The sequence below is a fragment of the Triticum urartu genome, chromosome 5A (assembly GCF_056163025.1).
Source record: "Triticum urartu cultivar PI428250 chromosome 5A, HENAU_Tu73, whole genome shotgun sequence".
In the NCBI taxonomy this organism is placed as follows: Eukaryota; Viridiplantae; Streptophyta; class Magnoliopsida; order Poales; family Poaceae; genus Triticum; species Triticum urartu.
Window position 1 is genome coordinate 337,085,768 of NC_141877.1, and position 16,131 is coordinate 337,101,898.

Sequence of the window (16,131 nt, forward strand, 5' to 3'; positions counted from 1 at the left end):
GCTTAAGGTTTCGATGACAGTTATACTATGAGTTTATGAGTGTTGATGTACCAAAGTTAGTTCAGAGTCCCGGATGCGATCACGGACATGACGAGGAGTCTCGAAATGGTCGAGACATAAAGATTGATATATTGGACGGCTATATTCGGACACCGGAAGTGTTCCGGGTGATTTCGGAGAAAACCGGAGAGCCGGAGGGTTACCGGAACCCCCCCCCCCCCCGAGAGAATTAATGGGCCATATGGGCCTTAGTGGAGAGAGAGAGAAGGGCAGCTAGGGTGGGCCGCCCCTTCCCCCTGGTCCGAATTGGACTAGGAGAGGGGGGGCGGCACCCCCCTTTCCTTCTCCCTCCCCACTTCCTTCCCCCTCCTAGTAGGAGTCCTACTCCTACTAGGAGGAGGACTCCTCCTTGGCGCGCCATAGGGTCGGCCGGCCTCCTCCCCTTGCTCCTTTATATACGGGGGCAAGGGGCACCCCTAGACACACAAGTTGATCCACGTGATCGTTTTCTTAGCCGTGTGCGGTGCCCCCTTCCACCATAATCCTCGATGATATTGTAGTGGTGCTTAGGCGAAGCCCTGCGATAGTTGAGCATCAAGATCATCACCACGTCGTCGTGCTGACGGAACTCTTCCCCGACACTTTGCTGGATCAGAGTTCGGGGATCGTCATCGAGCTGAACGTGTGCTAGAACTCGGAGGTGTCGTACGTTCGGTACTTGGATCGGTCGGATCGGGAAGACGTACGACTACTTCCTCTACTTGTGTCAACACTTCCGTTGCCGGTCTACGAGGGTACGTAGACAACACTCTCCCCTCTCGTTGCTATGCATCACCATGATCTTGTGTGTGCGTAGGAATTTTTTTGAAATTACTGCGTTCCCCAACAGTGGCATCCGAGCCTAGGTTTTATGTGTTGATGTTATATGCACGAGTAGAACCCAAGTGAGTTGTGGGCGATATAAGTCATACTGCTTACCAGCATGTCATACTTTGGTTCATCGGTATTGTTGGACGATGCGGCCCAGACCGACATTACGCGTACGCTTACGCGAGACCGGTTCTCCCGACGTGCTTTGCACAAAGGTGACTAGCGGGTGTCAGTTTCTCCAACTTTAGTTGAACCGAGTGTGGCTACGCCCGGTCCTTGCGAAGGTTAAAACAGCACCAACTTGACAAACTATCGTTGTGGTTTTGATGCGTAGGTAAGATTGGTTCTTGCTTAAGCCCGTAGCAGTCACGTAAAACTTGCAACAACAAAGTAGAGGACGTCTAACTTGTTTTTGCAGGGCATGTTGTGATATGATATGGTCAAGACATGATGCTAAAATTTTATTGTATGAGATGATCATGTTTTTTAACCAAGTTATCGGCAACTGGCAGGAGCCATATGGTTGTCGCTTTATTGTATGCAATGCAATTGCGCTGTAATGCTTTACTTTATCACTAAGCGGTAGCGATAGTCGTGGAAGCATAAGATTGGCGAGACGACAACGATGCTACGATGGTGATCAAGGTGTCGTGCCGGTGACGATGGTGATCACGACGGTGCTTCAAAGATGGAGATCACAAGCACAAGATGATGATGGCCATATCATATCACTTATATTGATTGCATGTGATGTTTATCTTTTATGCATCTTATCTTGCTTTGATTGACGGTAGCATTTTAAGATGATCTCTCACTAATTATCAAGAAGTGTTCTCCCTGAGTATGCACCATTGCGAAAGTTCTTCGTGCTGAGACACCACGTGATGATCGAGTGTGATAGGCTCTACGTTCAAATACAACGGGTGCAAAACAGTTGCACACGCGGAATACTCAGGTTATACTTGACGAGCCAAGCATATACAGATATGGCCTCGGAACACGGAGACCGAAAGGTCGAGCGTGAATCATATAGTAGATATGATCAACATAGTGATGTTCACCAATGAAACTACTCCATCTCACGTGATGATCGGACATGGTTTAGTTGATTTGGATCACGTAATCACTTAGAGGATTAGAGGGATGTCTATCTAAGTGGGCGTTCTTTAGTAATATGATTAATTGAACCTAAATTTATCATGAACTTAGTACCTGATAGTATCTTGCTTGTTTATGTTTGATTGTAGATAGATGGCCCGTGCTGTTGTTCCGTTGAATTTTAATGCATTCCTTGAGAAAGCAAAGTTGAAAGATGATGGTAGCAATTACACGGACTGGGTCCATAACTTGAGGATTATCCTCATTGCTGCACAGAAGAATTACGTCCTAGAAGCACCGCTGGGTGCCAGGCCTGCTGCTGGAGCAACACCAGATGTTATGAACGTCTGGCAGAGCAAAGCTGATGATTACTCGATAGTTCAGTGTGGCATGCTTTACGGCTTAGAATCGGGACTTCAACGACGTTTTGAACGTCATGGAGCATATGAGATGTTCCAGGAGTTGAAGTTAATATTTCAAGCAAATGCCCGGACTGAGAGATATGAAGTCTCCAATAAGTTCTATAGCTGCAAGATGGAGGAGAACAGTTCTGTCAGTGAGCATATACTCAAAATGTCTGGGTATAATAATCACTTGATTCAATTGGGAGTTAATCTTCCAGATGATTGCGTTATTGACAGAATTCTCCAATCACTACCACCAAGCTACAAGAGCTTCGTGATGAACTATAATATGCAAGGGATGAATAAGACTATTCCCGAGCTCTTCGCAATGCTGAAAGCTGCGGAGGTAGAAATCAAGAAGGAGCATCAAGTGTTGATGGTCAACAAGATCACTAGTTTCAAGAAAAAAGGCAAAGGGAAGAAGAAGGGGAACTTCAAAAAGAATAGCAAGCAAGTTGCTACTCAAGAGAAGAAACCCAAACCTGGACCTAAGCCTGAAACTGAGTGCTTCTACTGCAAGCAGACTGGTCACTGGAAGCGGAACTGCCCCAAGTATTTGGCGGATAAGAAGGATGGCAAGGTGAACAAAGGTATATGTGATATACATGTTATTGATGTGTACCTTACTAATGCTCGCAGTAGCACCTGGGTATTTGATATTGGTTCTGTTGCTAACATTTGCAACTCGAAACAGGGACTACGGATTAAGCGAAGATTGGCTAAGGACGAGGTGACGATGCGCGTGGGAAATGGTTCCAAAGTCGATGTGATCGCGGTCGGCACGCTACCTCTACATCTACCTTCAGGATTAGTATTAGACCTAAATAATTGTTATTTGGTGCCAGCGTTAAGCATGAACATTATATCTGGATCTTGTTTGATGCGAGACGGTTATTCATTTAAATCAGAGAATAATGGTTGTTCTATTTATATGAGTAATATCTTTTATGATCATGCACCCTTAAAGAGTGGTCTATTCTTATTAAATCTCGATAGTAGTGATACACATATTCATAATGTTGAAGCCAAAAGATGCAGAGTTGATAACGATAGTGCAACTTATTTGTGGCACTGCCGTTTGGGTCATATCGGTGTAAAGCGCATGAAGAAACTCCATACTGATGGACTTTTGGAACCACTTGATTATGAATCGCTTGGTACTTGCGAACCGTGCCTTATGGGTAAGATGACAAAAACACCGTTCTCCGGTACTATGGAGAGAGCAACAGATTTGTTGGAAATCATACATACAAATGTATGTGGTCCAATGAATGTTGAGGCTCGTGGCGGATATCGTTATTTTCTCACCTTCACAGATGACTTAAGCAGATATGGGTATATCTACTTAATGAAACATAAGTCTGAAACATTTGAAAAGTTCAAAGAATTTCAGAGTGAAGTGGAAAATCATCGTAACAAGAAAATAAAATTCCTACGATCTGATCGTGGAGGAGAATATTTGAATTACGAGTTTGGTGTACATTTGAAACAATGCGGAATAGTTTCGCAACTCACGCCACCCGGAACACCACAGCGTAATGGTGTGTCCGAACGTCGTAATCGTACTTTACTTGATATGGTGCGATCTATGATGTCTCTTACTGATTTACCGCTATCATTTTGGGGTTATGCTCTAGAGACGGCCGCACTCACGTTAAATAGGGCACCATAAAAATCCGTTGAGACGACGCCTTATGAACTGTGGTTTGGCAAGAAACCAAAGTTGTCGTTTCTGAAAGTTTGGGGTTGCGATGCTTGTGTAAAAAAGCTTCAACCTGATAAGCTCGAACCCAAATCGGAGAAATGTGTCTTCATAGGATATCCAAAGGAAACTATTGGATACACCTTCTATCACAGATCCTAAGGCAAGACTTTTGTTGCTAAATTCAGAAACTTTCTAGAGAAGGAGTTTCTCTCGAAAGAAGTGAGTGGGAGGAAAGTAGAACTTGATGAGGTAACTGTACCTGCTCCCTTATTGGAAAGTAGTACATCACAGAAACCAGTTTCTATGACACCTACACCAATTAGTGAGGAAGCTAATGATGATGATCATGAAACTTCAGAACAAGATACTACTGAACCTCGTAGATCAACCAGAGTAAGATCCGCACCAGAGTGGTACGGTAATCCTGTTCTGGAAGTCATGCTACTAGATCATGATGAACCTACGAACTATGGAGAAGCGATGGTGAGCCCAGATTCCGCAAAATGGCTTGAAGCTATGAAATCTGAGATGGGATCCATGTATGAGAACAAAGTATGGACTTTGGTTGACTTGCCCAATGATCGGCAAGCAATTGAGAATAAATGGATCTTCAAGAAGAAGACTAACGCTGACGGTAATGTTACTGTCTACAAAGCTCGACTTGTTGCAAAAGGTTTTCGACAAGTTCAAGGGATTGACTACGATGAGACCTTCTCACCCGTAGCGATGCTTAAGTCTGTCCGAATCATGTTAGCAATTGCCGCATTTTATGATTATGAAATTTGGCAGATGGATGTCAAAACTGCATTCCTGAATGGATTTCTGGAAGAAGAGTTGTATATGATGCAGCCGGAAGGTTTTGTCGATCCAAAGGGAGCTGACAAAGTGTGCAAGCTCCAGCGATCCATTTATGGACTGGTGCAAGCCTCTCGGAGTTGGAATAAACGCTTTGATAGTGTAATCAAAGCATTTGGTTTTGTACAGACTTTTGGAGAAGCCTGTATTTACAAGAAAGTGAGTGGGAGCTCTGTAGCATTTCTGATATTATATGTAGATGACATATTACTAATCAGAAATGATATAGAATTTTTGGATAGCATAAAGGGATACTTGAATAAGAGTTTTTCAATGAAAGACCTCGGTGAAGCTGCTTACATATTGGGCATTAAGATCTATAGAGACAGATCAAGACGCTTAATTGGACTTTCACAAAGCACATACCTTGACGAAGTTTTGAAAAAGTTCAAAATGGATCAAGCAAAGAAAGGATTCTTGCCTGTGTTACAAGGTGTGAAATTGAGTAAGACTCAATGCCCGACCAATGCAGAAGATATAGAGAAAATGAAAGATGTTCCCTATGCTTCAGCCATAGGCTCTATCATGTATGCAATGCTGTATACCAGACCTGATGTGTGTCTTGCTATAAGTCTAGCAGGGAGGTACCAAAGTAATCCAGGAGTGGATCACTGGACAGCGGTCAAGAACATCCTGAAATACCTGAAAAGGACTAAGGATATGTTTCTCATATATGGAGGTGACAAAGAGCTCATCGTAAATGGTTACGTTGATGCAAGCTTTGACACTGATCCGGACGATTCTAAATCGCAAACCGGATACGTGTTTACATTAAACGGTGGAGCTGTCAGTTGGTGCAGTTCTAAACAAAGCGTTGTGGCAGGATCTACATGTGAAGCGGAGTACATAGCTGCTTCGGAAGCAACAAACGAAGGAGTCTGGATGAAGGAGTTCATATCCGATCTAGGTGTCATATCTAGTGCATCGGGTCCAATGAAAATCTTTTGTGACAATACTGGTGCAATTGCCTTGGCAAAGGAATCCAGATTTCACAAGAGAACCAAGCACATCAAGAGACGCTTCAATTCCATCCGGGATCTAGTCCAGGTGGGAGACATAGAGATTTGCAAGATACATACGAATCTGAATGTTGCAGACCCGTTGACTAAGCCTCTTCCACGAGTAAAACATGATCAGCACCAAAGCTCCATGGGTGTTAGAATCATTACCGTGTAATCTAGATTATTGACTCTAGTGCAAGTGGGAGACTGAAGGAAATATGCCCTAGAGGCAATAATAATGTTATTATTTTATTTCCTTATATCATGATAAATTTTTATTATTCATGCTAGAATTGTATTATCCGGAAACATAATACTTGTGTGAATACATAGACAAACTAAACGTCACTAGTATGCCTCTACTTGACTAGCTCGTTAATCAAAGATGGTTATGTTTCCTAACCATAGACATGTGTTGTCATTTGATTATTGGGATCACATTATTAGGAGAATGATGTGATTGACATGACCCATTCCATTAGCTTAGCACCCGATCGTTTAGTATGTTGCTATTGCTTTCTTCATGACTTATACATGTTCCTATGACTATGAGATTATGCAACTCCCGTTTGCCGGAGGAACACTTTATGTGCTACCAAACGTCACAACGTAACTGGGTGATTATAAAGGAGCTCTACAGGTGTCTCCAAAGGTACATGTTGGGTTGGCGTATTTCGAGATTAGGATTTGTCACTCTGATTGTCGGAGAGGTATCTCTAGGCCCTCTCGGTAATACACATCAAATAAGCCTTGCAAGCATTGCAACTAATGAGTTAGTTGCGAGATGATGTATTACGGAACGAGTAAAGAGACTTGCCGGTAACGAGATTGAACTAGGTATTTGAGATACCGACGATCAAATCTCGGGCAAGTAACATACCAATGACAAAGGGAACAACGTATGTTGTTATGCGGTCTGACCGATAAAGATCTTCGTAGAATATGTAGGAGCCAATATGAGCATCCAGGTTCCGCTATTGGTTATTGACCGGAGACGTGTCTCGGTCATGTCTACATTGTTCTCGAACCCGTAGGGTCCGCACGCTTAAGGTTTCGATGACAGTTATATTATGAGTTTATGAGTTTTGATGTACCGAAGTTAGTTCGGAGTCCCGGATGCGATCACGGACATGACGAGGAGTCTCGAAATGGTCGAGACATAAAGATTGATATATTGGACGGCTATATTCGGACACCGAAGTGTTCCGGGTGATTTCGGAGAAAACCAGAGAGCCGGAGGGTTACCGGCCCCCCCCCCCCCCCGGGAGAAGTAATGGGCCATATGGGCCTTAGTGGAGAGAGAGAAGGGCAGCCAGGGTGGGCCGCACGCCTCCTCCCCCCTGGTCCGAATTGGACTAGGAGAGGGGGGGGCGCCCCCCTTTCCTTCTCCCTCCCCACTTCCTTCCCCCTCCTAGTAGGAGTCCTACTCCTACTAGGAGGAGGACTCCTCCTTGGCGCGCCATAGGGCCGGCCTCCTCCCCTTGCTCCTTTATATACGGGGGCAGGGGGCACCCCTAGACACACAAGTTGATCCACGTGATCGTTTTCTTAGCCGTGTGTGGTGCCCCCTTCCACCACAATCCTCGATAATATTGTAGTAGTGCTTAGGCGAAGCCCTGCGACAGTTGAGCATCAAGATCGTCACCACGCCGTCGTGCTGACGGAACTCTTCCCCGACACTTTGCTGGATAGGAGTCCGGGGATCGTCATCGAGCTGAACGTGTGCTAGAACTCGGAGGTGTCGTACGTTCGGTACTTGGATCGGTCGGATCGAGAAGACGTACGACTACTTCCTCTACGTTGTGTCAACACTTCCGTTGCCGGTCTACGAGGGTACGTAGACAACACTCTCCCCTCTCGTTGCTATGCATCACCATGATCTTGTGTGTGCTTAGGAATTTTTTTGAAATTACTACGTTCCCCAACACATGCATCTAGTGTATTAAGTTCATGGAAAAACGGAGCAATGCGATAAGAACGATGACATGACGTAGACAAGATCTATCTATGTAGAGATAGACATTGTCGTTTTATCCTTAGTAGCAACGATACATACGTGTCGGTTCCCTTCTGTCACTGGGATCAAGCACCATAAGATCAAACCCACTACAAAGCACCTCTTCCCATTGCAAGATAAATAGATCGAGTTGGCCAAACAAAACCCAAATACTAGAGAAGAAATACGAGGCTATAAGAGGTCATGCATAAAAGAGATCAAAGAAACTCAAATACTTTCATGGATATAAAAAGATATAACTGATCATAAATTCAAAGTTCATCAGATCCCAACAAACACACCGCAAAAAGAGTTACATCATATGGATCTCCAAGAGAACATTGTATTGAGAATTCAGCGTGAGAGGGGAAGCCATCTAGCTACTAACTACGAACCTGAAGGTCTACAAAGAACTACTCACGCATCATCGGAGAGGCAGCAATGGAGGTGGTGAACCCCATCCGAGATGGTTTCTAGATTGGATCTAGTGGTTCTGGACTCTGCGGCGGCTGGATCAATATTCCGTCGACTCCCCTAGGGTTTTGGGAATATTGGGGTGTTTATAGAGCAAAGAGGCGGTCTGGGAGGCACCCGAGGTGGGCACAACCACCAGGGCGCGCTAGGCGCGCCCTGGTGGGTTGTGCTCTCCTCGAAGTACCCCCTAGGCGCAACCAGGGCCCATTAGGTGTCTTCTGGTCCATAAAAAATCTCTGTAAAGTTTCGTGGCATTTGGACTCCGTTTGGTATTGATTTACTGTGATGTAAAAACATGCAAAAAACAACAACTAGCACTTGGCACTTGGCACTATGTCAATAGGTTAGTACCAAAAAATGATATAAAATGACTATAAAATGATTATAAAACATCCAAGATTGATAATATAACAGTATGAAATAATAAAAAATTATAGATACGTTGGAGATGTATCAAGGCCTCATCGTTCACGGAAGTTAATCCGGCGCGGACAAATACGAGATCTGTAACAGGAAGATATCCTTGCGTTTGGAGATTGCTTAACTGGAGGCGTGGAACCGAGTAGCTAGCCCAGTCGCCCGGGAGAGGGCCATGAGGGCGCTGACCATTTGACCCAAAATTTCTTTGGTTCGATCTTTGGCCTCTTGCTTTGGATGGATTAACCACCCGTCGCGCTCCTGACCTGTTATATGGGGACGCTTTCTGGTCCCAGGGGCGTTTCTGTAAAAGAGCGTTGGACTGTCTGCCTCCTGATGAGCGAACGGAAGTCGAGGGTTGTCTTTAACCCTTGATAAAAATTAATACTAAGGGTCCTACAATGACTTGACGGATTAGGAGGTCATCGGCGGCCGAACTGTTAAAACAACCGAACAAGGAAGGGGTGAAGAACTCGCCTCGCAAGCCAAAGACTTTGGGGCACACAGGGTGGCCGACAATTACGAACCCCGGCATTGGATGCTAGTTCGGGGGCTACTGAAGGAGACCTGGACTAGGGGGTCCTCGGGTCGCTGCCTCATCTTTCATGGGCCGGACAGGTGGGCCGCACTACAATTGCTGGAAGACCGGACTACGAGGCAGTGTCGTATTCGGACAGGAGATTTTGGTGTGTCCTCCAAGTCAGGATAGGAGATTCGACATGTTATTTCCCTTGTTGTAATCGACCATGTGTAACCCTAGTACCCCTTGTGTCTATATAAACCGAAGGGTTTAGTCCGTAGAGGTTAGAACAACAACCATCATCCTACTAGCCTAGGGTTTAGTTCATCTGATCTCGTGGTAGATCGACTCTGTAATCATCCTATACACTTCAATATAATCAAGCAGGACGTAGAGTTTTACCTCTTAGAGAGGGCATGAACCTGGGTAAAAATCATGTCCTTCGTCCCATGTTCCCCATTGATCCAAGATCCACAGCTCGGGACCCCCTACCCGAGATCCGCCGGTTTTGACACCGAGAAGCACCAAAATCATTCTATGTGGTATAGACTAAATTATGGCGACGAAGAGGTACCGTTCTACGGTGCCCCTGGTACCCCTTATATAACACATGTTATGGAAGACCTCCAATGTTGGTGCATTGGAGGCATGCAGGGATAGGAGTCGACCCGGGTGTTGATATACAACACGTTTGACTTCTTTTTCCTATCCGTGAGTGTTTCCTAGTTCCATTGGCATTGTATGGTGGCAAGTCTCCTCATGAGGCGATGGCAATCCTCCTAGGGTAGGTTGGTTTTCTTGAGCTTTGTGGGCCCACTTGGGTGTCAAAGGGATGCATGCCGATAAGTACTTTGACTCATCACCGACAAACAAATGGTTCCCCCGACATTTTCTTTGGCTTGCTGATGCGTGCTTATCAGATCCAACAAATGAGATCATGCAAAGAGGTAGGTCTTCTCCGCTCGTCACTTCACTTCCGTTAGTAGTGGGGGTGGTGCTAAATAACGTCTTCTTCTGCTTCGATGGTCAGTGCGCTGCCCGTTACAGAGACGAGATCAGGTGGACATGTTTTGGAAGCAGCGAGAGTTTGTGTGTCGTAGTCTAGTCGATGGTGCTTCGGTATCAATGCCGTAGATTTGGTTATCTCGTCGACTCGAGCGGACGTCTATATGTGACCGAGCCACCATCTTCTACTCATCCAGTCCGTGGATCCTTTGGGATCAATGTCACCGACACTTCCCGGTTGTGTGTGTGGATACTACTTTCTTGTTTCATTGACAATGCGGAACTCTGGCGTGACAACATCGTTGAGCATGTGTGGGACGGAGTGGCCGGAGGATTCTCCCAGAATTGGATTGTATCTTATTATTCCTTTAGTACATTTTTCTTATAATGCTGATGTTTCATTAATGCAAAGATTTGTCTTTTTAACAAGAAGAGAAAAGAGTGTAAAATCATGTTATTTGAAAGTGTAATACTCCCTCCGTTCCGAATTACTTGTCTTGGATTTATCTAGTAAATCCAAGACAAGTAATTCGGAACGGAGGGAGTAGAAGGAAAAGAAAAATAAACTGCATTGTACTTCCTCCGTAAACAAATAGAGCGTTTAGATCACTTTGTTCTTTGTTTACAGAGGGAGTATTTTGGTGCCGGTGCCAAGGTCGGTTCAAAAGCTCCCGCGGGGCTGGCTGTCTACTATAGTCTAGGGTTTTGCCCGCAAACCCCAATTCCAGTCCCCGTCCCAGTCCCAATCCTAATCCCGCCCCCACCAGCGGAGCGGCGTAGCCGCCGCCTCGGCCGCCCTCGGCGCCCGCGCCTGAGAGCCGGCGACGATGGCGAACCGCACGGACCCCCTGGCCCGGAGCATCCACGGCACCAACCCTCAGAACCTGGTGGAGAAGATCGTGCGGGCCAAGATCTACCAGAGCAACTACTGGAAGGAGCAGTGCTTCGGCCTCACGGCGGAGACCCTGGTCGACAAGGCCATGGAGCTCGACCACACCGGCGGCACCCACGGCGGCAACCGCAGGCCGACCCCCTTCCTCTGCCTCGCCCTCAAGATGCTCCAGATCCAGCCCGACAAGGAAATCGTCGTCGAGTTCATCAAGAACGAGGACTACAAGTAATTCCCTCTTTAACTTATTCGTCGATTCCGTCCTCTACCTCTACTGCTTCTGGTAGGCATTGAATTGAAAAACCGATGCCCTTATCTTGTTGTTTCTGCTCTAGGTATGTCCGGGTTCTTGGGGCCTTCTACCTGCGCCTCACTGGCACCGTCGCCGACGTTTACCAGTACCTCGAGCCGCTTTACAACGACTACCGCAAGATTAGGCAAAAGCTCAGCGATGGAAGTATGCACTCCAAATTTACTTCTTTTGATATCACATTGTTACTTATGCTGGTAGCTAGCTAGGTGTATGAGATGTCAGATTTGGGGGTATGCGGTTATTTTACTCATTGATCATCTGTATTCGTTTCAGAATTCACGCTGACACACGTTGACGAATTCATTGACGAGCTCCTGACCAAGGACTATAGCTGCGACACTGCCCTCCCCCGCATTCAGAAAAGGTTTGATTTTCTCTGTCCCAAACTCTGCCGTGCAGTTGAAATTTATCTTGTTTGCGACATCTGCATCTACCCTGCCATCTGCTACTGCTCAATTTCTCGCTGATGTTTTGAGACTAGCGACATCTTAAAAAGATAGTTAACCCTTTTGAGATTGAAGCTGTTCACTGTTCTCTCTGTGTTAAAGATTGGAGTTGTTGATTGTTCCCTCTCTGTTAAACGCATACTCCCTCCGTTCCAAAATAGATGACTCAACTTTGTACTAACTTTGTACTAAAGTTAGTACAAAGTTGAGTCATCTATTTTGGAACAGAGGGAGCAGTTGTCATGTGTGTTTCAGTAATATGTTTTTGGTTTAGAGATATTTTCTTTTGACCGCTAGTCAGTAATCTTAAATACAGGTTTGCCTCTTGATGTGCTCCAGATGCTTCACAAATTCATTTTTATGAATATTTTCAACAGATGGATCCTTGAAGCTTCTGGAACTCTAGAACCTAGAAGAAGTGCACTTGAAGACGATTTTGATGAAGAGGAGGAAGATAAGGAGGATGGACAGCCTATGGACGTAGACGAGCCTAACACTCGTGAAAAGGTGAGCATACTTGCTAAATGATCTAAATCAATTCGCCTAATTTGTTGACCAGAGGTGTTGACTTGTTTTAATGTGTTAACAGGACCATCTTCGTGGAAGGAGCCCCACCAAAGAACGGGATAGGGAAAGGGAGAGGGACAGAGACAGGAAACACGAAAGGCATCACAGGTATCTGCTATATATGAATTGCTTGTTACGTAGATGGTTTGTCAACGACTTATCTATTGTTTCTTGAAATGCATCTGTACTGCTCTCGTGCTTAAGGAAGAATCAGGTGTGAGCTGATTGGTTAATATTCATCGGATGCCAAGTTTTTAGTACTCTGTTTACTGTGTGCTTTGGGAGTTCAGGCCAAGGGATGTTCTGTTTTCTTATTGGTTAAGGGTCCAGAAGTAACCTATGTTTCACTGATTTTACATTGATAAATGTTGGTGACGTCATGCTTAAGACATATTAACTTAGAAAATATATACTTAGAAGCCCTAAGCATTTTGCTATCTTGGTTTTGTTAACTGTAGAATATATATAGGAAAATTACCACATCCGTGTAAGCTATCCTTTTCATACATGGACGTGACTCAATAACACAAGACCAACAAGCAGAGTAAGAGCTTCTGGGGCAGCCATGCACGAGCAGGTTCACTTGTCTTGTATCACTGCACAAGACTGAAACAGTGACTTTCTCTTTATTTTCTTTTGATATTGTATTTCTTTTAGTTATAGAGATTGTACTGGAAGCTGTTGCTGTATCATTGCAGCGTTGCATTGCATATTTGCACACTTAGTACTTACTGCCATGGCATGTTAATGTCAAGAGCCATTGGTTGATGAGCTGCTTCCTACAGTGAATGTTTGTGGCCCTGCCAGGTTTCTCTGCACTGATAGTGTGCAGTTGAGAAGTATGATGTGCCAAACAGATTTAAAATCACAAACTGGTCCAAATTTGAAATTTTCGCTTATTGAAATTTGCTATCTTATTCGGATTTATGTTAAACTTTATCATATCAGTTTCATCACATCCTCCATTTTTCTGCCGCTTACAACCTTTTGAGTTTTTGAAATGAAGAGCTCTTGCTTGTTTTTGTATCTGCTTTTATAAAAACATGTAAGAAGCCTGTTTTAATCGTGTCTAAAATGTATAGAGCCTCATAGAATTTTGTAGCGGTGCCAGATGGGTTTGCCAACGAGTTATTGTAAGTGTTTTCCCCAAAGCTTAATGTGCCTAGCATGCATATTGCTCTTGCATGAAAGTAAAAATCAGATAAGAGCCAAAGGAGCTTATATTCATTTCCGGCAAGTTTTGAGTATGATGTTGATTTACACGCTCTTTGAGAGTTCAAGTCACCGATGTTCTATTTCTTCTTACTGGTTAAGGGCATAGAAGTAATCTCATTTTTTTTTCATGTTGATACATCATACGTATTAGTGATGTCATGCGAAGCCACATCAATTTGGAAAATATATACTAAATTAGAAGCCATAAGCATTTTGCTATCTTGGTTTTGGCAACTAGATTATATCCAAAATGCAAATAATCTGAGAGCAGAAATTGCAAATCATTGGAAAGTATGCAATGTAAAAATGCTAAGAAGGCCAAAGAGCAGCGCAGGAGCTTTTATTATACTCCCTCTGTCCCATAATGTAAGATGTTTTTTGACACTACACTAGAGTGAAAAAACGTCTTACATTATGGGACGGAGGGAGTAGTTGTTTAATCCTGGAGATCATACTGGAAGCTGATGCTGTAGCATTGCAGTTGCATTATTTTGCATACTAGAGTTACTGCCATGGCATGTTAATGTCAAGAGCCATGGTAGGCAAGCTGCTTCCTATAGTGAATAATCATGGCTCTGCCAGGTTTCTTTGCACTGATAGTGTGCAGTGAGAAGTATGATGGACCAAACAGATAGTTCTTATCCACAGTGGTTCAAATTTGAACATTTTGCTTATCGGTTTTGTTGCTCTTGTTTAGTCCATGTTAAGAAGCCTTTCTTTCATGTATAAATGTATAGAACCTGATATAATTGCATAGCTAAGCTTGATGCTCTGCCTAGATAAGATCAGTTTGAGATTTGTTTGTTCATAACCAAATGAAGAAAAGGATTCGGTCATTTTTGGAAACTCACTTTTTAAGGATGTATTGAGATACTGCCTAAGGGTTTAACTTTGGATTATGTCATAAAGAACTGTAATGATTTTTTTGATAGCTGGTCATGTTCATTAGCTGTGCACAAGTGTACGATGTTCTTAACATTGAGCTACTTTCTAAGTTCAGTAAACTACAGTTATTGTTATGGTTTCCCCTTAAGCATCTGTGTGAACTTTTGCCCATTTTATAGCCTGTAATTTTGTAGACTTGTTGTTTGAGAAAATAAACTCATATGGTGGAGAGTACTGTAGGTGCTTGCGTAAAAGTAATTATGTGAGTCAAAATATTTTATCAGGGTTGGACAGATTTGTTTTAGGAATGGAAGCCTGATAGATGTTCAAATGTGATAAGATCTTAAAAAAGTACCTGCTTTGTAGACATATCTTTCTGAAGGCACCAGGTCCATTTAATTGTCATGTAAATGGATTTGATTATTTGGCCAGAGGTTTTTCATAGGTATGGGGAATGGGGGCAATTGCTGAATAACTATTGATCCCTTGTTTCTCGGCATGTTTTGTCTATGGTTTTGAGGTGCTGACATGTGACTAAATGATCTGTAGTTTCTCAGCATGTTCATTCTGTGGTTTGAGGTTACTGACATACTTATGAAAACTTGGTGTGATGTTTCTCTGTGATACATGCACTAGCTATCAGTGTGTTGATTTGGTCTCTACATAATGACTGCCTGTGCCTTTTGATCTTTGTTTTTCCAGGGACCGAGATCATGACAGAGATCGGGATCATGACAGGGACTATGGAAGAGGCCGGGAAAGAGATCGAGACAGAGATAGAGGCCGTGAAAGAGATAGAGAGAGGGATAGGGAACGAGACCGTCACCGCATCCGAGATGACGATTACAACCGAGATCGAGACCGGGATGGCAGGGAAAGGGAACGCCGGGACAGAGACCGTGGCAGGCACAGGAGTCGCTCAAGGAGCAGGAGCCGGGATCGGCGTGAAAGAGACCGTGAAGTGGGAGAGCTCCGTAAGAGGCGTGGCCGTGGTAGTGCCAGTCCTCCTCGAGGGCGTGCCGAGGATGGTCCGAGGGAGGAGCCTAATAAGAAGAGAAAGGAAAAGAAAGAGAAGAAGGGCAGCGGGAACGGTCCAGATCCTAATGATCCAGAGATTATAGAGATGAACAAGCTGCGTGCATCGATAGGGTTGGGACCACTGAAGTAGTGGCACATTGCTGTAATGTATTTTGAAGCTCCAAGCTTAAAACCAACAAAGGATTAGCTAGCATTTTTCTTTTAACACTGCAAGCTTGTCAAAATACCCTGTAATGTAACTTTGGCGGTTTGGCCTGCTTTTCTGGCTCTACCTTCCACGGTCTTTTTTGCATTTTTCTTGAGACACAGTGAAGGCTGATGAAGGAAAGCATTTGATTTCAACTGTATTGTGTTGACAAAATCGACTAGATATTTCTGTTCAATAATTTGTCATATTTTAGTGAATAAGCTGCATCCTGTGCAATAATCGTGC

The 16,131-nt window shown here is 44.1% G+C and overlaps 1 protein-coding gene across 1 annotated transcript; it reads left to right on the forward strand.

Annotated features, from left to right (window-relative positions):
* Positions 1–11,017: 11,017 nt before the first annotated feature.
* On the forward strand, positions 11,018–16,040 carry LOC125508841 (PRP38 family protein). The gene is made up of 6 exons (XM_048673636.2): positions 11,018–11,462; positions 11,570–11,691; positions 11,821–11,911; positions 12,371–12,500; positions 12,583–12,668; positions 15,363–16,040. The coding sequence occupies exons 1-6, from the start codon at positions 11,173–11,175 to the stop codon at positions 15,826–15,828; spliced, it is 1,185 nt and encodes a 394-aa protein (XP_048529593.1). The 5' UTR covers positions 11,018–11,172; the 3' UTR covers positions 15,829–16,040.
* Positions 16,041–16,131: the final 91 nt, after the last annotated feature.

Bases quoted from the DNA above. Each gene is read 5' to 3' on its own strand.
- LOC125508841 (XM_048673636.2), top strand. From the start codon at position 11,173: ATGGCGAACCGCACGGACCCCCTGGCCCGGAGCATCCACGGCACCAAC. The intron at 11,463-11,569 runs GTAATTCCCTCT...TTTCTGCTCTAG, and splicing joins ATCAAGAACGAGGACTACAA to GTATGTCCGGGTTCTTGGGG. The intron at 11,912-12,370 runs GTTTGATTTTCT...TATTTTCAACAG, and splicing joins CTCCCCCGCATTCAGAAAAG to ATGGATCCTTGAAGCTTCTG.